Source organism: Haemorhous mexicanus, chromosome 18, assembly GCF_027477595.1.
Source record: "Haemorhous mexicanus isolate bHaeMex1 chromosome 18, bHaeMex1.pri, whole genome shotgun sequence".
Lineage (NCBI taxonomy): Eukaryota > Metazoa > Chordata > Aves > Passeriformes > Fringillidae > Haemorhous > Haemorhous mexicanus.
The window spans coordinates 15,012,869-15,034,965 of NC_082358.1; the positions used below are offsets into that span (position 1 = coordinate 15,012,869).

General features: G+C 42.9%; 1 protein-coding gene across 1 annotated transcript in view; it reads right to left on the minus strand.

The window, feature by feature from the left end:
* PTPN1 (protein tyrosine phosphatase non-receptor type 1) overlaps nt 1-22,097 on the minus strand; it is a 28,767-nt gene that overhangs the window by 5,534 nt on the left and 1,136 nt on the right. The window contains exons 2-3 of the mRNA XM_059862474.1: nt 2,325-2,415; nt 659-759 (exon numbers count right to left, since the gene is read on the minus strand). Of these exons, the coding sequence (XP_059718457.1) occupies nt 659-759; nt 2,325-2,415 (192 nt within the window). The remainder of the gene's footprint in view (nt 1-658; nt 760-2,324; nt 2,416-22,097) is intronic.

Sequence of the window (22,097 nt, forward strand, 5' to 3'; positions counted from 1 at the left end):
GAAGCAATTGCTCTGAAGTTTGGGTTTGATCCACTCCTGTGCTCACACAGAACAGCAGGTCCTCAGGAAGAATGACTGGATTTAAACAGAGCCACTGAATGTGGATCAGGGCTGTAAGCAGCAGCCAGTATCAGTCAGCTGCACACCTGACTATTCCCCAGAGTTGTCCCCTGTGCTCCACCTCCCATCCTGACCAGGGCAATGGGAGCTGTGCTCAAAGCACCATGTGCACATTGCACACTGCTCTGCCCATTTCTTCCTGAGAAGATTTAGCTCTATTTAGAAACAGGAAGGAAGAGCTGTCACTTGAAAATATTAATCCCAGTCTACCTTTATCTAAAGTGTGGGAGGAAGGGGTAAAAAAAGAGCCAAAATTAGAGATCAGGACAGTCTCCAGGGAACTGAACATTTAGCACAAACAAGAAGCCTGGCACAGTTGCTGGCTCTCAGAATAAGACAACAGGGCATGTGGGTACTTTTAAATTTGTTATACAGATAGGTGGGGAATTGACAGATTCAGGGAAAAGCAGTGACTTTTACACATACACAGATGTTTGCATGCACTTAAGTAGCTTTACAATAAAGAAAACTAACAGAAAATCCATGAAAAACAACTCCAGCCACTATAATATTTTTATTATCCACTGCCAGCAATTACCTGGGTAAGGATGTAGCTCCTTTGGGCCTCCTCCATTTTTATCAAACTAGCATTGATATAGTCGTTGTCACCTTGGTTTAGCTTAATTCGACTGTGATCAACTGCAGCACAATTAGAAAGCACAGGTTAATGAATGTGGAACACAGTGCAGGCACATCCTCATCAGCAGGGGGGTCAAGCAGCTGAGCTGGGCTGGGCAATGCAGGGCTCAGCCCAGCAGGGCAGTGCCCACGGGCATCAGCCCCTGTCAGAGCAGGGAGCACAGCCCCACTCCCCCTCCCAGGAGCACACTGCAAGGGAGAGGCCCTGGCATCTGAAATTATCCCCACTGCAGTTTGCAAACCAGATCACACTGACCTACCCACACAGTTATCAAGCTGCTGGTTTTAAATAAATCTAATTACACAACTGCTTATCTTTTCAGCTTAAACATTCAAATACAGCTTGTTCAAGGTTGTTAAAGGTTTGTCTAAACATATATTGGGCAAACAGGACAGAGACCTTTTATTCTTATAGGTATTTAGCTACTGTTCCCAACCTGACCACCCTTTATCAAAATTCAAGAAATACAGCAAATGTAAATTATTTGCTCTTTTGTTAGTCACTTGCTCAATTTGGGACTAAAGAAACCAAACCAACAACTAAAAAAACTCAATACACACAAGGGTTCCCACATTTTGCAAGAAAGCAAACAGACTGGGAGCAGGATTGTCTAAAGGGAAGAAGGAATTTGTTACTCACAACCTCAAACATCAGAACTGCTTAGTAAAGCAATTACAGTAAAGCATTACTGTTCTGGTTAACTGCCCCAGAGGCTGCAGGAGCTTTAAGCACCAAGGCAGAAGTTCTGTGGCCCAGAGCAGCACCCTGCCCTGGGACAGGGCCTGCTGAGCTCAGGGCGTGCCCAGGACTGGCCATGTCCTGTGCAGAGAAGGCTCAGAGACCTCCTGGGAGCTCCCTGCAGGGTCAGACACACTAAATGTTATTGCTGACCAGATCATGGAGCATCATTTCTGCCATGTGACTGCAGCCCAAGGCCCTGGATGCCAGGGGTGGGCAGGTGGCAGTGGGACTGTCCCTGTCCCTGGGATGGCAGCAGGAGAGCCAGGCTGCAGCAGCACAGTGAGCTGTGCTTGCACAGGACCTGAGCTCAGAGAGGCATCTCCCCCAGCACAGGGGACACAGCCATTTCCAAAACCCAGCTGTGGCCTGGGAGCATCACCTGTGCTCCTCCTCTGCTCCAAGGAGCTCAGCTCTGTCTCTGGCAGAGGTCTGTGCCACCCAGCTCCCAGAGGGGCACTGCTGCCACCTGTGCTGCCTGGCAGGAGGCTCTGCTGGGTGAGAGCTGCACAGAAAGCACCCCTGCAACCTCAGAGATGCTATTTCAGCCACCATTCTTCTCTAGCAGAAGAACTCAAAGGCAAAGCAAGTTTCCTCCCTCAGATTTCTGCCCACAAATACAGACTCTGCTGTGTGCTGCTCTTGTATAACCCCGAGGATAGAAAAGCATCCTGTGACACCAGTCTCACAAATAAATATAATAACAAAGAGTTGTCCTGGGTGCTTATCCACCTAACAGAATCTTGTCCTTACAATGAACATTTAGCTGTGAAAAGCCATTAGAAGTCAACAGTCTTACAAACAATGGAAAAGAAAGTGTACTTACAGGGGCTGACATCTCTGTACCTATTTCTATTTTTGTTTCTGGGATGTTTGGCCACTTTACATGGAAAATCACTGGCTTCGTGCCTGATGTCCTGAAACAAAAAAAAAACCAAAAACCAAACCCTGTTACGTATGAATCCATCTAATTTCATCCCATTAGCTATTTAAGGCAAATACCCATTTGACTTCCCATCTTCATGTGAGGGAATTCTGGACAGAAAGCACTTTGGGCCTCCAATTAAGAATCGAGTTTAAATTTCTCAGAATACAACACTAACATTATTTATTAAAATATTATTAGTTTGCATAATAAAGCAGCACAACATTCACCAGACATGATGCCTTTTAGCTCTTCAAGGAGCAGGGTCTCTGCCCCAAAGCACTTCCACATAAACTGCTTTAAGCCCTTCTTTGCAGCATCAGTGAAAATACCAACTCTGCTTCTGACTCAGCAGCAGTGAAAACATTCATTGTGACAGAAAAGAACCTGTCTGCCCCTCTTGGCATCACACACACACAGAGTGGTTTGTCTAGGATCACTTTCATCATTATCCTGAGTTATCAGCACGATGTCACAGAGCTGCAGTGGTAGAAGTCAGCTGCACCCAGTTCATGGGCTCAGCTAAAACAGATGCAGCACCTCAAACAGATCACCAGGGCTCTCTCAGATAGGTTTTTTCAGTTGCATATAATAGCTCAGCTATCTGAGACATTCTCAGAAGTTAAAATAAAAAGAATTCTGCTGTCCTTGGACATTAGTCCCAATTTGCTGAAACAGAATTTCACATTGTAAATAAATACTGTGTAAGCACAGTTCTGCATATAAAGAATCAAGATTTTTTCAAGTGGGCCATCTACTGCAGCACATTACCTGTTTATCTCTTGTGCTGCATTATTCAGGTATGTACCAATTTACCCTGAATGCTACATGTCAGGAGAAGAGTTCTGATTTACAGAAACCTGCCCAAAATTAGCACAGTATTCCAAACCTGAAATAAGGGCTGACATCAGCTGCCAGCTTTTTATAACTGAACACATGGCTGCCAGTATTTCTGCTTATGAAGAATGCAGTCTGGAGAATATGATCTGGACTGCCACAGTCTAATATCTCAAACATGAGGCAGCTAAATGGGTGTTTTCAGAAATTTGTCTCTGACACCAGGTTAGTGACTTTGTACTTTACAGGGATTTATTCTTCCATACTGACTGTACAGGATTAACAAGAGAAAAAACCCAGGGAATGAGGAAAAATGGTTTTCTAGATCACTAACCACATTTCCCAAATGTGTGTTGAAAATCCCTAACACCCAAAACCAACACAACTCCCCCTCCACTTGGATTCATATTATAAAAGCATCAAAATGCAAACCAAACCAAGATCCCTAAGGAATTTTCCTGTAAATACTGGGCTATTTTAGCAGCAGCACTAATACACAGTTTCACTTCACAGCATTAACAGATTTGAAAAAAACTGTCCCCTCTTTTAAAACTAAATGGATCAAATGCTTCTTTACAAAATGGAATTCTACAAAGGAACTCTAACACTAAAATTTTACACTGAAGCATCCACATGTATGTGCACACACAAACTACTGCCAGTCCCCAGGAGCTCCACAGATTCCAACACCAACACCAAGGATTTCAGGAACTGAAAGTGGCAATTTATTGTGCAGGGAACAGAGAGCTGGCTATTACCTCACCAGCAAATATCAGATCTTTTTCAAGATGTCACAGTGCCTAAAGGCACTTGGAGAATAATGGAGTTCTAGAGATGCTGAACTCCCACAGGCACAGAGAAAATGGAAAGAAACAAGTCACTCGTGTGCCTTCAGCAGACTATTTAAAACCAGCAGTGTATTTCTGGAGCATGTTTCAAGAAACAGGAAAAACCATGGGCTGGGGGTGGGATGGTAACAAGAGGGATGGAGGGATGGCAACAGGGAAGCTGCTGCTGGTGTGGAAAGCCAGGGAGCACCCAGCACTCCACTGCTGAGCATGAGGAACATGGGAAAATGGAAAATCCTGGACAGCAGGCATGCCTGCACATCAGACAGGGCACACTCTCCTCAGCAACGTGGGGGGAAGTGGTTTGGAGGTTTGGTTAGGGGCTTTTCTTTTGGTATAAAAGTTGCTAGAACATCTAAAGTGACCAAAGAAAATTTATCATCCAAGGTCACTTCCAGGATATGAAGCTGACTGTAGTGGAACTGCAATTGCCTTCAACAGAGAACATGGCTGGAGAGGAGCCCAGTGCCACAGGAGTTACCCACAGGAGCTGTGTGGCCATGTCAGAGCCTTGTCAAACACTGCTGGCCCTGGTCACTGCTGGAGCCACATCATTACTGACACCACTCAACTGCTGCTAGGGCAGGGTCAGAACATGCTCAGAACAGCAGCACAAGGTCTCCAGCTGGAGAAATCAGACTCATTCACAGCAGGGAATTACTGGGCTCTGAGGAACTTGAAGCCAGAGATGTCACGAGAACTGAAGGTAGTGGATGAAGGCAGAGATTCACAAGTTACAAAACACCTCCTTGAATCACACCCAGTCACACTGCAGAGATCCTGCCTGGCGAAAAGGAAGCTTGACATTTCATTTAAAAGGTCGTGCAATATAAAACTTTAAAGAGGAAGGGCTAGAACTGAAGTCAGTTTTCCAAAGTCAAACGCTTTGGGCTTGGAGCATGAGTCACTTCATGCCACTCATCTCCTGGTTTTAAGCCCTGTCCCCCCAGTGCTTTGGGGTGGAAAGAGGAAGTCTGCTGAAGCCCTGCTCTTCAAAAGGGAATTTCCTGCAGCTCTGAGCACAGCAGCACATCAGGCTTCACTTTCCCCATCCTGTTCAGATGCCAGCAGGAGATTCAGAAAGAGAAGATGCACCTCAAGAGAGTCAAGTAAATACTGTGTAAGAGCATGGGAAGAGTGGCCATGCCATCAGCCATTCGTTTGTGTATCAGTGTTTAGAACAGACCCTGAAGGTGCAGTCTCAACGCCTTCAGCTTCACCAGACTCACTCCCAGGAAGCCTTGCAGCAGGGCTCAATTTGATCACACTATTTAATTGCACCATAAACCCTGCAGCAGATCAGACTCAGAGATAACAATTTACTGTCATTTTAGCAGTTCTGCTCCTACGGGAAGCAGCAAATGCCAAGATCTTATCAGGGGCTACAGAATTGCTCCTAATCCATCTACTGAGGCACTCACACTAAGGACAGCACTTCACAAAAATTATATATAAAGACTTATATAAAAAAGTAATCTTAGCTTAAAAAACAGGTTTCCTCTTAAAGCTGCCACTGAAAAAAATGATGACACATGATACTGCTAGAAAAGGTGGAAGAGTAAAAAGTTGCAATAAAGTCAAGTGGAAGGTGCTCTTTCCCCAAGATGTCACTCCAGGCTGGTTTCAGAAAGGAAATACCCCTACAATCCAATGAGGTTGCAAAGACCTGTAGAGAAGAGCACAAGAAAGCCAGCAAGTACCAAGAGATCCACAACAAACACCTACTTTACACAAATGGGAAAGGTCTTCAGCATGGGAGAGAGCAACCTGAGGCCCTGAACTCACTCCCCAACAGAAGAACTTCATGAAGATATAAAGCACACAACTGCTCAGGTAGCCCACCTTAACCAGGAAGATCTGATTTCTTATCCTACATTAAGCTTTACATCAGGGTATTTGGGCAAGAACAAGAAATGAGGATGTAACTTGTAGGTGAGAGGAAGGTCATCTAAAGATCAGATAAATGAAGAGACAGCTGCATCACACAACATAAAATTTAACAAGCAGCTGCAGAATTTTAGCCAGCTAAGTGAAATAAATGTGGATTTTAATAACCTTTAAAAACATTTTATCTGGTCTCCTAATTTTGCTTTCAACTAAGATATGGTAGTGTTGATTTGCTTACTAATCTCCCCCAAAAAAAGAAAAGAAACCAATTGCCTGCTATGCAAGCTTCTTCCTGAGGTTGAGCAGCACAGAGAGGAAAGGACAGGCTTGTTTAAAGTTCAACACCACTCTTACAGGAGGTTAAAATAAATAAATCAATAAGAAATGCCACACTTGCAACACGGTTTCCTAGAAAGCCCCCTGCTAGTTCAGCACTGCCCGGGCACCGAGCGGCCCAGAGGGTTTGTGACACCAGTCAGCTGCTGGGAGCACGGAAATAACCCCCAGGAGAATGCAAACTGGCCATGGCTGCCTGTTAAATCATATCAACACGGGGCAAAGTGGGCTCATTTTTCCCAGGGCCGTATTTACCCCAGCTAGCAGGTATTCCAGGCTGTGTCTGAGCACTGACCAGCTCCAACACGCCTCACTGGAGAGGCTCCTGACAGCAAACCCTGCAGTCCTGCACGGCACCCACTTCACCAGGGAGAGAACTGCACACTGCAATGACCACCTGAACACCTGCACCTGAGTGGCTCTCAGGGCCTGGCAGTACTTCCAGAAGGGAGAAAGCCACAGACCTGTGCCACTTCCACACTTGACCAGTGCATTTATCTTGCATGTTCCCAGAAGGAAGGCACTGCTGTCAATAAACCACAGCAATACTGCACAGCTCAGCTGCTCGCATTCTTGGATTGCCTCAGTGTCATCTGCAATGGGTGAAAACTGATTTTTCACTTCTGGTTCTTATGAGTGTTGCAACACAGACAGGGAAATCAAAGAGCTAAACTCTAGTATCAGGTTAAAGAATTACATGAGACTTCTCAAATTTCAGTAAGTTCAAAATATAGCTTGTCCTTGAAATTTATGACCCATAACAGAAGAAGTTCAGAGCTGCTGGCAGGAACATTCTACTTCTGCTGTTTTGTAGCCATGTACTCACTGCCAAAACAGGAAACAACTGAATGGAGTGTCAGCGTAAGAAAACAACTCAAGTTCCCCTCTTCTTCTTCACATCCATCTCTATTTTCCCTCCCAGATACTCAATCTGCTCCAGAAGTGCATCTTGGACATTACTGGAAGGATAGAGACGTTTGAGAATGTGAAATGGCTTTTTCTTGACAGCTGCTGTGCAGAAGCAAAGCTTTGCTATCGGTATCATCAAACAAAGTCAGTGCCAGGAAATAAACCACACTCTCATTAAAGTGTCAAGAGGTTCTAACTCAGTTTCTCTTCTTCTGTAAGAAAATAACCACTGCAATGAGATCCACATCTTGATTTGCCCAAACATTAGGGGTCTCTACATAAAGAGTTTTGGTTTGACCTCATCTCAAATAGACTGGTGTATCCCACAGACCAGAGAGCCACACAACTCCTAAAGGAATTTAGTCTGCCTAGCAAATCCAGACCTTAATTTGTTTGCAGTATGGGTTTTGTGTGAGTTTAAAAATGTATCATTGCTGGCCCGCAGGGCATTCCAGGCTTCACAGACTGACAACTGTGGTTATAAACAGTCCTGCTTTCCTAGATACCTAATATTTTCATTCTGACATCTCACCAGCCATCTAAGAGCATTATAGCTTTTACAGAGCCATCACCAAAAAAACACAAACAAAACCCAAGGCTCTGGAGGAGAGGAAAAAAAAAACCATGAACCCTGCAAATGCTAGACCTAAGGGAGAGATAAGAAACACTTTTCACACCTTTCCATGTGCTGCATAACCAAGGTATTTCCTAGAATTTAGACAAGCTGCTAATAGCACCTTTCAAATTGGAAACAAAAGGACAAGAAATGCCCCCACGGCAGATAGCTTACAGTTTCTCAAGGGGATCTCTGGCTTCACAAAATAGGAACCATGGAATGATTTACCATGGAATTTTTACCTATACTCACTCAGAGCCCTCTACTCAGAGATACTGTGCTGATAACCTCAGTTAATGTTAAGAAAGTAAGACTGTACTATCTCCCCCAAATCTTGCATAATCCATTATCAGCATTCCCCCAAATCTTGTGTAATCCATTACCACCAGGTAATCTTAAGATAAATGAGCTAATTTGATTAATAAGTAAATAAGAAAATCAAAAGTAAGTCTTGCTCCTCACCAGGTAACACATTCAAGGTCTTACCAGTTAAAAGCTGAACAAATCTTTACAGATTCTTTTTCCTTTTCTCCCATTTTTGATCCCAGTGTATGCATCTGTTCCAAGACTCCTGGCTCTGAACACATCTTGCTCTTCTATTCAGTTGGGCATGCTGGCATGCTGCCCAGTGAGAGAATACAAATTTGCAGAATACCTGGTGTTACCTGCAGCTGAGGAGGAATCTGAAAGGCCACTGCAGAACCAGGTATTGTCCCAGCAGAGAAGGACATTATCACCCTCTGCCTGAAGAGATTCCAGGACACTGCTTAGTGCTGGATCTGCTGTCACAGTTGAAGGCCCCTAAATCAGTTGGGAAGATCATGGACACACTCCTCTAACGACCTGTGCCAGCCCCACTGCAACGAGCAGGAGCACACAGCCACAGAACAAGCTCTGTGCTCTCCATGAGTAATATCACAAGTGAGTTTGAGAGCAACCAGCTCCCAGTATGTGAGTTCCACTCTTCCTACTAAGCCTCAAAGAAGTTTTTTAGAAAGAGCCTTCACTTCAGATTAAGACGTGCACTTCACATGCACTGAGCTACAACCGAAACTCGTCTGTGGTGTTTGTGTCCTTTCACCTTTTCCTGGAAAGTGTGTTGACTAAAAGCCAAACAAACAGCACAGCACTTTAGCTGCTTAGCAGACAAACAACGCAGTCATTTCACTCAGGACAAATATTTTAAAGAAACAAAAAAAAGATTGCAAATGTTCCATTTATTTTCCAAAAAGGAAATGCCAACATTCCCGTAGTTGTCTCATCAGCAGTTTAAACTCACATAGACAGAACTGTCACAGCATTATTTTTAATCCTTTTGGAGATTACATGAGTTTAATACATCTAGGTTACCAATTGGCATCTTAAAAATACTGGTCACAATAACAGGTAACAAGACAAGTCCAGCATTGCCCATCCACAGCAACATCTGCTCTTCTGTGACATGCAGAATTCGCTGAAGTACCAGAACTATCAAAGAAAAAAGGGCAGTTTGCCATTCCCAAGTGATCTTAACCTTGCTGAGCTCATTTTCAGCATAAGGTACCATAGGTGAGAGAGCTACTTGCCCAGCACACAGCATGACCCGAAGGTACAGAGAAAACCAAACTCAGGCTGAGAGCAGCATTCCAGAGGGGCCGTGCTGCAGAGGCAGCCCCAGCAGCAGGGGCATTCCCCCAACACAGCCCGTACAAGCTCACAGCCTCCTTCCTGCCGAGTTATGAAATTAGCCATGGGAGCAGAAGCCAGCCCCGAGGTCCCCAGCAAAGGGTGATTCCCCAGCCACTGCAGCTGCCACGACACACGATCCTGCTCCCTGCTCTGCTCGCCAGCACAGAGCCCGCTGCTGAACCCGAGGCCTCTTCTGGGACAGGAGCTGAAGGAGAAGGACAAGTGTTTCTAAAGCACTCCCAAACACCAACCACACCTTCCTGGGAACACAACCTCACCAACTCATTAGCTTTCCCTTTCGTCCCTAATTGAAACTAATTAGGGAGCAGCCATGAAGCACCAGGGAGTTTAGCCAGGAGTAAGGCTGTGACTCCCTCAGGGACAGGTACACACCTACAAATACACAAGACCTGAGCAGCACCTGGGGTGTGGCTAAAACTTCCTTTCAGCTACTACAAAGTCATCATCTCTCCTAAATCCATCATTTTTGCTTATCCAGAAGGAATAAATTATTTGTCAAGCTTTGAGACATTCTGCAGTTCTAATCCTCAAGGCAATCCTAACAAGTCAGAAAAAGAGAAGGTTTTTAAGTGGTCTCCCACTGGTGAGGTTGGGGTTTCTTTTAGTTTGATTTTCTACCCATACATTTAGCACCAGGACAATTCCCTGGAAGGCATGTGACCCCCTGAATAAGATCACAAGGATTTCTAACCCTGGATTCAGCAAACAGGACAATGTTTCTGACACTTCTCAGGCTGTTCTGCAGCGCTGCTTCTGTCACAGAGAGGTGAGGGGGGTCCAAGAGAAGAAAACAGACATCTCTCCTGAAAGGTGCCAGTGACTACATTAAAGGGGTTACCAGTAATGAAGAATAAAGAAGTTTACATTACTACTTGAAAACAGGAAATAATCTGGCCTCAGAAATTCTGGTGGGTGCTCAAAATAAGTATTACAAACTAGGTGGAATCAGAGATGTCTACACAGAGACAAAGCCAGAGCAAAACCTTCACCGATGTCAGAGAGGCCTTACAGAACCACATGTGCCTCAAACCAAAAAATCAGCGTTGTCAAACAGTTCCACACTTCCCATATTTACTTATCAAGCTCTTTACAAATTCAACAGCTTGACTTGGCACCTTAAACACCTCCCAAAACCACAGCAAGCCAGTGAGTAATAGGGGAAGCAGGAGACTTTGTGACACTCCAAGACTTATCATCAATTCCTTTTTTTATGCTGTTAACACACCATCAGCATTTGCTGCAAAGGGAAAACATGGGCTGGTTGTGAGAACGTGCACACACACAATCCTTTGCTCATCAGAGACTCAGAGCTACAAAAACATACTTCTAGAGTTTACAAAGCAAAATACCACACATTTTTTCACATCACTGCTATTGTCCTTTGAATACCCTAATGTCAAGTTTGTTGTTGTCATTACATTCCAAAATAAACATCTCTGCCTTCTCGGACTGCTAAAACATTACAGGGTTTCAGTGAGAATGAGACCTCATTCTAGAGCAGGGATTTTGATCCCCACTCTCTCTCCCAAACAGCACCCATGTCCTCCCTGGGGAGTGGTGCCCCAAGCCAGCACCCAGCAAGGACAGGCAACACTTCTTGGTTGCTCTAAGGGATGCTGCTTGTGCTCTCCCAGCGGGTTCATTCCCAGCTGGGGTGCTCCAACTCCTTAGTTTCTAACTTAGTGTCTCTCACTACCATTTCAGGAACCCAGCCCTTGCCTGTAACCAACAGCTGTGCTGGGACAACTCCAGAATTCTCCTTTCAGCAGGGAAGCCATTTCTCTGGGCAGTTTTCTGGTGGGCTCTTGCAGGAATGCTTTTTCCTCTGGTTCCTGGAGGCAAGGGAAGAAAGCTTTAGATGAGCCCCCCTACCCCATCATGAGCACTGTGGAAAAAGAGCTGGCCCTGGATGGGAGCACCGTTCAGAGCCAGGCCTGGGAATCCTGCATTCCTCTTGTAGTCCTGTGAGAAACTCCTTGTAAATACAAAAGCACTTCTAGATTAACTCTCAATGGTGTATTTCTGTATTCTCCATGATGACACAAAGCCAGAAACAAAATTATTCTTACCTAGGAATCAGAACTTCTGGAGTTTACTTCATTTTTATTTTCTTGATTTGAGTTGGTTTGAAAGTCTCTTACCATCATGGAAACAGGATTTTGTGAAAACAGAGTAAATTTGCAAACCTCATTTTCTACCCTCAACACTGACTAAAACTAAACTCAGATTTTATCTCTTATAATTTATGGGATAGAGTAAGCAAGCTATTGGTGTTCACAGAAGAAAATACAAATTACAATGGTTTTTCTTTAATACTTATCTGGAGTTAAACGAGTTATATATGCATTTAGAAAGTACAGCCAGTTGAAGCAGTTTTAGACACCAGCTTGCCATATGCTATGTTAAAATTAGATTGATTTTTTTTTGTTTTAAGGAACAAATTTATGCATGAAGTGGGTCTATTCAGTACACTCAGATTTTGAGGAATGCTTTTTCTCATCCAGTAATCTTTGCAGAAAGTTCCAAGCAAAGCTTAGTAGAAAAAAGAAACTAGTTCAGAACGTGATTTTGAAGAGATCTTCACAATATTTCACAGAACTGCAAACACTTTGTTCGATTTACAAAGTAAGGGACTGGTTGCACCAAAAATGCTCATTGTCAGGGTGATAAACACACAACAATATCATTTTTGGAAGTAATAATATGGGTATCATTGAAAACTAGAGACCTTGTAAGATGGCTAAAAATAGTAATTTGAATTCCTAGCTTAGTCAGCTTGGCCAGAAACAGCTGTGTTCACTGTAACCTCTAATTAGTTTGCATATTATAAGAGCCCCAAAGATTTTTTTCCCTCTCCAAAACCTACTAAATTAGCCTTCACAGCACAATGCTGTTAGCACACCAGATGCAACAGAATATCCAGACTTTAGACACTTCCCACTACTCTTTCTGAAGTGTTTCATTTATAAAGGCAAATGTTCCCATTTGATAAGGTAAAGGCCAACTCCCCTCCACCTGGAGCACTCAGAAGAGCCTGCCTTGAAAGGTAAAGACAAGGTCCAGTTCCCAGCTGCTTCAGATGAGAAAGACAGGTCTTGGTTGTAACACAAGTAAACTGTTCATTACTTTGAAACACAAAGCAAAGTCAGAATTTAAAGCAAATTTCTCTCCCCTCATGGCTAAGGGGTGTTCCTCTGAACAAATAATTTCACTCACACTGGGTACTCCAATGTGAATCTAAAAGCTAAATTGGACTTCCTAATGTATATGCACAGGTTAATGAAATAGTCACACCATTACTGCAGTGGGGCACATGTCCAGACCATGTCAGTGTCATTTTTCTATTTAGAATTCTATGGGACAAGCAACAGCCATATTTCCAACTTTCTACTAATTCCATAAAAATTCTCCAAGATATAAGGTTGTATGTAGAGGAAGTACTAAAACACACCAGAAAGGGAGTGGAGGAATTGTTGTATAGGAAATGGTGAACTCTGCTTTACCTATTAAAAAAAAATCATTATCTACATCTTCTTCAGTGGCAAACTTCATTTCCTTGAAGCTGTTTGCACCATGCATCACTTTACTGGCTTTCTTGTGATGCAGACTTAAAGTCAGATGTAGGAGGGGGAAAATTGAATTTATTTAGTATCAAGGAACCCCATGCATTCAAAATTATGAACCATATGTTACACAGGCACCAGCTCCATAATGTAAGTGGGTCTGCATTCTATCTGTCCCCTACAATTAAGGGTGTAAGACCAAACCCCAGCAAGTTCTGATCTATGGCACAGGAATGTTTCACCATGTTGGCCATTAGTAAGTAGACAGGCAATGGAACTACAGATTCACTCTGCCAAAGCCTGCTCATTACACTGTTACTAAAAGCTTTTTATCATTTCCAACCTAACAAGATTCCAAGAGTTTAAAGAGAATGTACAATTACCAGGATTGCACAATGCAGGTTCATGCCTCTGCATGCAGGGAAAGGTCAAACTTGAGCTTTGCTCCTACAGAAGAACCAGCAACCAGCCTTGCTTTCAGCAGCTTTGGTTCTCAGCACACAGCCCAGATTCCTCTCTGGGAACTTACAATAGCTGTAACTGCCTAACTACCATTTCCAGAAAGAAGCCTCAAGTATCTTTTCTTAAGAAAGACTTTTGGACAGCAATTGAAGGAACTTGCTGGATTACAAATTTGCATGAACAGCTTCTTTCAGCTGGGATCTGTTTAACATGGTGGCTGCACTTATAATTACAGATGCCCACTCCACTGTACTTAGAATATTCAAATTTGGAAAGGAAAATCGTAGTGATGATTAAAACCATACTGAATTCACTGAATGGTGCAACCTACAGGTTGCCAAGCTACTGCAATGCACACAAAAACCTGCTGAGAACAAACAGTACTGCTGAAAACAGATGTTAGATAAAGCAGAATTAGGATACTCCTGCTTTTCCACATGACTGTCTAATTTTGTTTAGGAAAGCAATCTAAGTAAGCTAGGTTAATATTAAACCTTACAGCATTCTGAGCTGCTCAGCTCCCAGTCCACAGCCCAAACACAGTTTGGGGTCAAACAGCACCCTAAACCAGCCAGACCTTACAAGCTAAAATGGATCCAGTATTTTTATTTCTCCAAGCAGCAAAGCAATGCTTCAAGACACTGACAGAACCAATCCTGTGTTATTAGAGAGTGTTTTAACTGTCACTACAGGGACAGAGAGCTTTCATGCCCAGCTGTACAGGACATCTTCTCATCTGAAAGCAACTGAGAGTTTATAAAAACAAATGTCAGGGTTAAACAGGGACATCACGTAATCAAGATAAATGCTCACAGACATCCTAATGCAGGACAGATTCACACTCTGCACCCCAGCACATGAAAAAGACTGCAAAACTTGACAAGCCAGGCCTTCAAAGGACTGGTGAATGCTCCCCATGCTAATGAAACAGACTGCAGCGAGAGTCAGTTGTGTGCATCAGATGAGATAAACAGTTTTGCCACTTCATACATCTACTCATCCTGCTAGTTAAAAATAATTAATTCTGAGAACTAAACCAGCTGATTTAGCACAGCCAAGCAACCCTCACAACTTCTCCCACTTGTAGTGGCAGTATCCTCTCTGGAAACACATGACTGCCATTACTTCCAGCACTCCTTGCCAGCCCAGACAGTGCTGCACTGAACCCACCACCCCCCAGGCTCCACCAGACTCTTGCTCATCGTGTTCCACTTCCTGCCAGCCAAAGCCAGTTATCAGTTGTGACTAAACATGCTTTATCACTTGATGTCTACCTCAAATCCTCATTTGCAACTGCAGAACAGATCTGGAACACTTACAGAAAAAAATAATACTAAAAAATGCAGTAAATATCTTTAAAAAAACCATTCACATCTATCACAACCCTTTCCACTCCCCACTTCCAAAAGACAGCTACACCGAAGGCTTCTGAGCACTAATCCACAAATAAAGGTTATCAATGATCAGAATCACACACAAATGCCTCCTTTAATATCAACACTGCTGAGAGCAAAGCATTTTTAGATTATATTATTCTTCTGTAAGTATTTCAAGACAATTTTGCCTGGAGAGTTTAATATGCAGAACATATTGTTAGCAAAGACTTTGGAACAAGAAAACCCAAAAGATGCAGATGTTATTACATGAAAGCAATAAATGTTTGAATGCTTGTTCCTAACTGGGTAGCAATATTAACTTATTTAGTTATTCTTAGAAGATAATAAGCATATAACAGTTTTACCACCCCAAATTTCATGTGGTAGAGAACTCAGCAGGCAGAGCAGCACACAAGGAATTTCCTGCTGTCAGCCAGTCAGTCACAGAGGAGTATCCTGTACACTGGACTGTGTGGGCAACCAAGCAATGTCTTGTCTGATGGGCTTGGCCCACAGTGGAGGCTCCTGATGGTCAGCTTTACACAAATTAAAACACAAAATCAATGACAGATAAGACGTAAGTCAGTAGTTTCCATGAAACCTTTCTGCTCCATCTGCTTCCTGACAGGCTCTAAAAAGACTGGTAAGATTAGACCTCTCTACTAATGCTCTCACGTGGGCTAATAAATCCAGTAACTCAGCAGCTCTAAAGATTTCATATATTTTCAACCTCCTGTTCCAATCTTTTGCCTCTGCTGAGCACCAGATGAGTCTGATGGACACAGGGCAACGAAGCTGCAGAAGCTGAGGCCCCTGAAAACAGCTGTTCCCGAGCCCTGCTCCAGAGAAGGGCTGAGCACCGTGGGCTTTGCACCTCCAAGTGATCAGACCTTCCCCCTCCCCAGGCAGCACTGCCCACAGCCAGCAGCTGCTGTGCCCTGCTGCTCCCAGCAGGAGCCAGGTGCCACACGCTCTCCTGGTTTATCTCTCAGGAGGTGTGCCAGTCATCAGGGATTGCTGGAGAACAGAAGGCAAAGGGAATGATTTCCAAAGGGAAATCATTAATGAGCCAGGCAGGTAAAGCTGCTCAGTGCCAGAGAGCTCTGCCCCAGGGCTCACACCAACCCCAGCCCTGCAACTTTAGTGCCCTACTGATGCCACCCCAGCTCAGGGGATGTGCAGGGATCAGAGGACTCGGTTCCCAACACACACTGTCCTGCACACACTCCTACAGGAGCTTTGAAACAGCACCAGGGCAGATCTGCTCTGCTCATGAAACACCTGAGGCCACTTCTGAGAAGGTTTCAATACTGGGAATGAAAAAGAGTACAGGCTGAAACATGATTCTTGTTCGTGACACCCCACAGACCATGAAGTTCTAGGTAGCAACTGCCATTTACTGTGAAAATCCTCCACTGGCAGAAGTTTAAGAAGTGACAGTGATGATTTCCAATTTAATTCAACTCTTAAGGAGGAAAACAAAAACATTTTCCAAAGTTGGGTAGCTGTCCACCCCCGCTCCTTTAGTGGGTAGAATTCCCCAAATCTCTTCCACTTCCACAAATATGGGGAAATTCCACCAAATGGGTCAATGTGTATTTTAGCTGTTGAAGAAGCTATGTAGTATTTTTCCAGTTCTTGCTCCAATGACCCACCCTTTCCTTCTTTCCCAAAGAAGTTCCTCTTACTAAAACCTCTTGCTTGTGTCAGAGTTGTGTTTTTCCTGTAGCCCCCATCTTTAGTCACTGCTGGCTGTGCAAATGTCAACAAAGGAGATACGATTCCACGTGAGGATGGCAGAGGTTTAGTCCTGCTTCAAGCAGCTGCAATGACTGTACAGAAGACTGGAAAAAATAGGCCACACACAGTAAAATGGAATTGAGATCTTCTGAACGAGCATGGGTTTTTTTTCCTGTCAGAAAAAGGAAGTATACTCTTCCTTAGTCAAAGATGCATTTTTAAAATAGATTTCACATTTTACTTCCTGCCATCGCATTAAAAGGTCACGCTGTTTATGTTACTGTAACCTGTTACTGTGGGATCAGGAATGGTATGAACAAGCAAATCTCATTGAACTGTGCACAGGGGAAGAAGGTTATGAGAACATTCCTCTTTATGTGTAGAACACTTGTTCCATACAAATATAAAAAATCAGAGAAACAGTGTCTTTTGTAGGATGGCTCTCAGCCTTAAGTACTTGACAAATCAAGTACTTGACAGAAGCAGCATAAAATTCTGGGAACTTCAGATACAAGCAAAAGCACCTGACAGATCACAAATATAACAGCTGCTTTAGGTTCAGAATAGAACCATGTAGTAGCGTTTTGAACTAGCAATTATTTTAGTCCATGAAGTACAGAGAGCTGGCAGCCCAGAGGGGAGGGTTTCCTCTGCCTGCAGCGAGGTCTGCCCAGCTCCACACTCACCCCTGCACTCCTCAGAAGTTTTTCTGTAATTGCCTAAACTGGCAGAATGCAAAACCTGCTGTATCGTTGCTTTACTTTCTATTTCTATTGATGTAGAAACTGTTTTAACCTTCTAAGGAGAAGAAAAAGACTGCACAGAACAAACAAATCTGATTCAATGATCTCTTCATCATTAGTGAAACAGGTAAATCTTCACCACTGATCTCTTCACCCTCTGTGCTGAAGGTGACTTTTGACCCCTTAAACTACATGTTCCTAAAGCATCCACAACAACCAAGAGCTGAGATAACTGTTCCCATGGAAAGTGTACAGAATTAAAAGTAAGAAAAAAAATAGAAAAACATTTATAAAAGTTTCATATTATGCCAGCTTATTTTCCTTCCCAACCAGGATGTAAATTTTTTGCTACTGTTCTATGAACCTGCTTTCTTAAATGCAGAAAATACAACCCAATTTGAAAGTAGATCAGCTATCACTATTAGCAGAATCACATGCATTTCCAAGAATCACTTTTACCAGTCTTTCTTGGTATAATATAACAGGCAAGCTGTTGAATCTTAGCTATATTCTGCGTGGGTGAGAGAAAAAGCACATCTGAATTCACAGAGTATGGTAGAAAGTGAACTGGCATTTGTACTACACCATCTACAAAGGGAACACACAAAGGCATTTGGATGCTCTATCAAAGTGCCTCTCCCAGTCAAACCAGCAAGGGCATGTCTCCTGGCACCAGGGAGAAAAAAACCTCCTCTTCTGCAAATCAACATGAAACAAGCTGACCAATGACTAAAAAACCCCAGAAAACCTCAATGGTAAGTGCTGCAAACATCCAAGCTCAGGGATCAGACCAAGTCTGTGTTCATTATAAACACTGCAGAGTAGCAATCCCTGAGTAACCTCAGGTATGTAATGAGGCTAAATTCACAACCCAAACAGATAGCTGGGTCATGCAAGTGACACTGATCTAAAACCTGGTAATTCTCATGTTTACAAGAAAGTAGCAGTGATACTTCAGTGGAAGCCACATCTTTTGAAGACTCAACTAAAGAGAACCTTTGGACAAAGTCCATTTGCAAAGCAAGTATTACAGGAAAACTTTTAATTTTAATGTTCAGTTAACTATAGGATGAACTGTTATTTCAAACCTACCCAGCACATTTAGAAAGTTATTTTAGTTTGAAAAATATTTGGTCTACCACTACCACATTTTATTCTCTGCTTACATGGGCTATTTCTATTTGAATTTACCATCATTTGGCATGTGGCCAACACTGCTTTCTCCTTAACAGTTTTCTTCCATACATCTGTGCTTCTAGCACACAGAGGAGGCAACACTACCGTGTGGAAGAACACACCAACACCATAAAACCCTTCCAAAAATGCTCAGAAGCAGGGGAGCACTGTGTGTACATTGTATAATTTCTAAATTTTTAGCAAATGATAACCATAACAGGCTCCATTTTTCCAGGCTCTGTTACCAGCAAAGCTATCACAGAAGCTCTGGGTTCAAGTATTTACATTTTAAACTCTGTAGAAAAAGCAAGAGTAAGGGGCTCAGGTAGCTTTATATAATGGGACTTACCCAAGCTCAAATCTGCCACCAGACACAACTGGTGCTGCTCTGAAAGAGGCAGCAGTAACATCTAGCCCAGGCAGCAGAGTGCCCTGAGCCAGCCCCAGGGGCACAAAGGTGCCATCACCTGCAGCTGAACAGCAGCTCTGCTTTTCAGGGAGGATAGGATCCTGACTTTGTGAGCCACAGACACTCTGCTTCTCCATCACCAACCCTGCACACGTGTAGGAAGAGTACAGCACAGGAAAACATGGAATATCTTCAGCTGATTGAAGGAACAGAGACTCCCTGCAACCCTGAGCTCTAAAACCAGCTTTCCACAACCAGAGCCAATTATGCTGAGCCTCAAATGAATCAACAGAGCACAAATTAAGCAGTGGCAAGGCACTGCATGCAGAGACCTGCAGCTAGAACTGGCAGAATAAAGCACAAAGATGCATTTATAAGAAGTCATGTTCATGCCACAATTTATCTGCTGCTTAGCACCCAAGCAAAGGAGTAGCCCAAATGCTTTCAGACTGCAGCCTGCACTCTTGCTGCAGCTTATAAAGCAACAGCACTTGTAGAGCTTCCTGTCCACTGACTTTAAATACACAACACAGCCACACTGTTACAATTCTTCAGGGTCAACCATTTCACAGTTTACTTTCAGCATCAAAATCCACCTACATTAGAAAATATTCTACAAATATTTTTCCAGTGAATACCTAAAAACTTCCCATGCCTTTTCCATCTTGACAGAGGGATATCCAAAATGTCCATGATATCTTTCTATCTTCCTCCACTAATCTGAGTGAAGTTCATTAATTTTCATAATTTGTAGTATTTTAGTTTAGCTTAGAGAGGTTTGAAAAACTAACATTCACATTAATATTTGGTTAAAAGACCCTCAGAAATTAATAAAGAAACTGAGAACAGTTATTTACAGGCCTCAAACCCAACTCCAACTACACCTCAGCTTTCCAGAGATAGGTAGTGCTGTTTTCAGGATACTCACTTCCAAACATGCAGGGAAATCTAAACTATATCCAGTTCTTGTTATATACTGCACTAACTATAAAAACTAGAAACAAATGCAATGCACATTGTAGTTTCATTTTGCTACCTTCACATGGAAAACTCTGCTCTGCCTCCGTCCATAGTGAATGGAATCCCCAGTTGAATGGTACATCAGTAACTAATTCAGAGGTATTTTTACTGCTCCTGATAAGCACATCAAAGTTAATATCATTGGCCAACATACTAAAGTCAACATATCTGGTTTATATAAACACAAGAAGCAACTCTACCTGTACTTGAGGGATGTGTTTTTAAGATAATATCTCGTTCTATCACCCTGTGTAAGAAGTTAGAAACTAAAGTATCTCCTAAAGTTCTGAAAGACTTCTGCATGTAAAATTGCTATGAAAATCTGATACTGCACTCACCGTGAGCAAATGATAATCCAGCATTGTGTTGATATTCTTGACAAATATTTACTTTTCTTCCCTGCTTTAAAAGCCTAAACTGTGCTTTCCATGGCTTTGGGGTATGGGTTTTTTGTTGTGACATCTCCAGAGTGAATGCTTCTCATTCCAATAGATACTTCTAATGATATTTCTGCAGGGTGCATAACATTCACTCACCCTTAAGCATTTGTTTTCTGTTGCACACCTTTACCACAGTTAGTACATGGCAAAGCTCACATTCCTCTAACTCACTGTTTCATGGAAGAGGATTTTAATTTGAATGTGCCTTTCTTATGCTTATGTTTCTCTAAAATACAAGGAACAGCCAGAACCAAGCCATTCTTTTTCTCACTTGGGCCCCTGAACAACCTCCACAGGACCTTATGGCTCATAGTTCTTGTAACAAGCAAATCTAGAGGAAAGTAAGGGATAGACATAGGTATTCAAACGCAAACAAACATTCAAAAAAACCCCAGAGTAAGAAAACACTAAGAAGTTCATCACTGTTCACCACGTTCTGACCAGCTGTACAGAGAAATGTTCCATGGTGTGCAGTTCCCAAAATATGATTGTCACAAAATCACCTAAACAAGGTCTGCATTCTGAAACGCTTGTGTCCCTATCCCGTGATTACTTCTGCTGAAAAAAGAAGGTAATCTAAATTCTACTCTTTCACAACTGTGCTATCATAGCTGAACACAGCTTCCGCTCGTCCAAAAAAAAGAAGCATGCATAATTTTAACCATTTTAACCCTTCCAAGTCATGTGGCACAAGACTACTCCCTCAGCCACACCTCCCTGTCTGCTGCTGATTCCTCCTGGAGATGCTGGGCTGTATCTTGAGATCACAGACTGAGACAAGGAACATGGGCCAGCTGCAGGATGCTTCACCTGCACCACGGTTCAACCTTTATGGATTTCAGCAGTTACAATCAAACTGAGGTACCAGAAGCCCGTGGTACAATTACCCTGGGGGAAGATGTTTTTCTGCACCAACCACATACACTGCTCTACTTACTGCATTCTTCAAGCAAAAACCAGCGTTGTAGGAAAAATGCTTTATTAGTGTCACAGCTCAGACACCAGAAGTACAGCTTACAGAGAAGTACATTGCTCTTCCAGATGTACATGACCTGCCAAGATGCTGTTTTCAACAGCTTATTTAAAAGCAGGATGCAGTTGAGAAACTGAATTTCATGACATAGATGCACATATTTACTAATCAATCAGACGAAAAAAACAAGTAAAAATCCCACCCCCTGTGCTTGTCAATAGTTGGATGCAAATCAAGGAATCACTTTAGTCCTTTTTTAAACTGAATTTTAGTCCTCAATCAAAGCTCATGCTGGGCTACAGTTTGAGCAGGCCATTGAGTCATATCATTCAAAGAGAGCAGGACAAAAATATCACTGAATGCTGATCCCTCATTGAAAATGGGCCATTCCCTCATTCTACTTAGATATTTCACTTCTGTAATTAAATCGTACCTGTAAGAATGTACCACTTCAATTACAAAGCTCTATTACTCAAAATCATTTCCTGAGCATTAAGCCTGCAACACACCAAATCATCCAGAACAGTTCAGCAAAAACATAACGTCATATATCCACATGACTTTCAACTGATACAGTCAGCAAGCACTGACACCGGCAGGGAAGGGAAATGTAGGAAACGGACCTTCCGAAAAGCAGGCTCAACATGTCA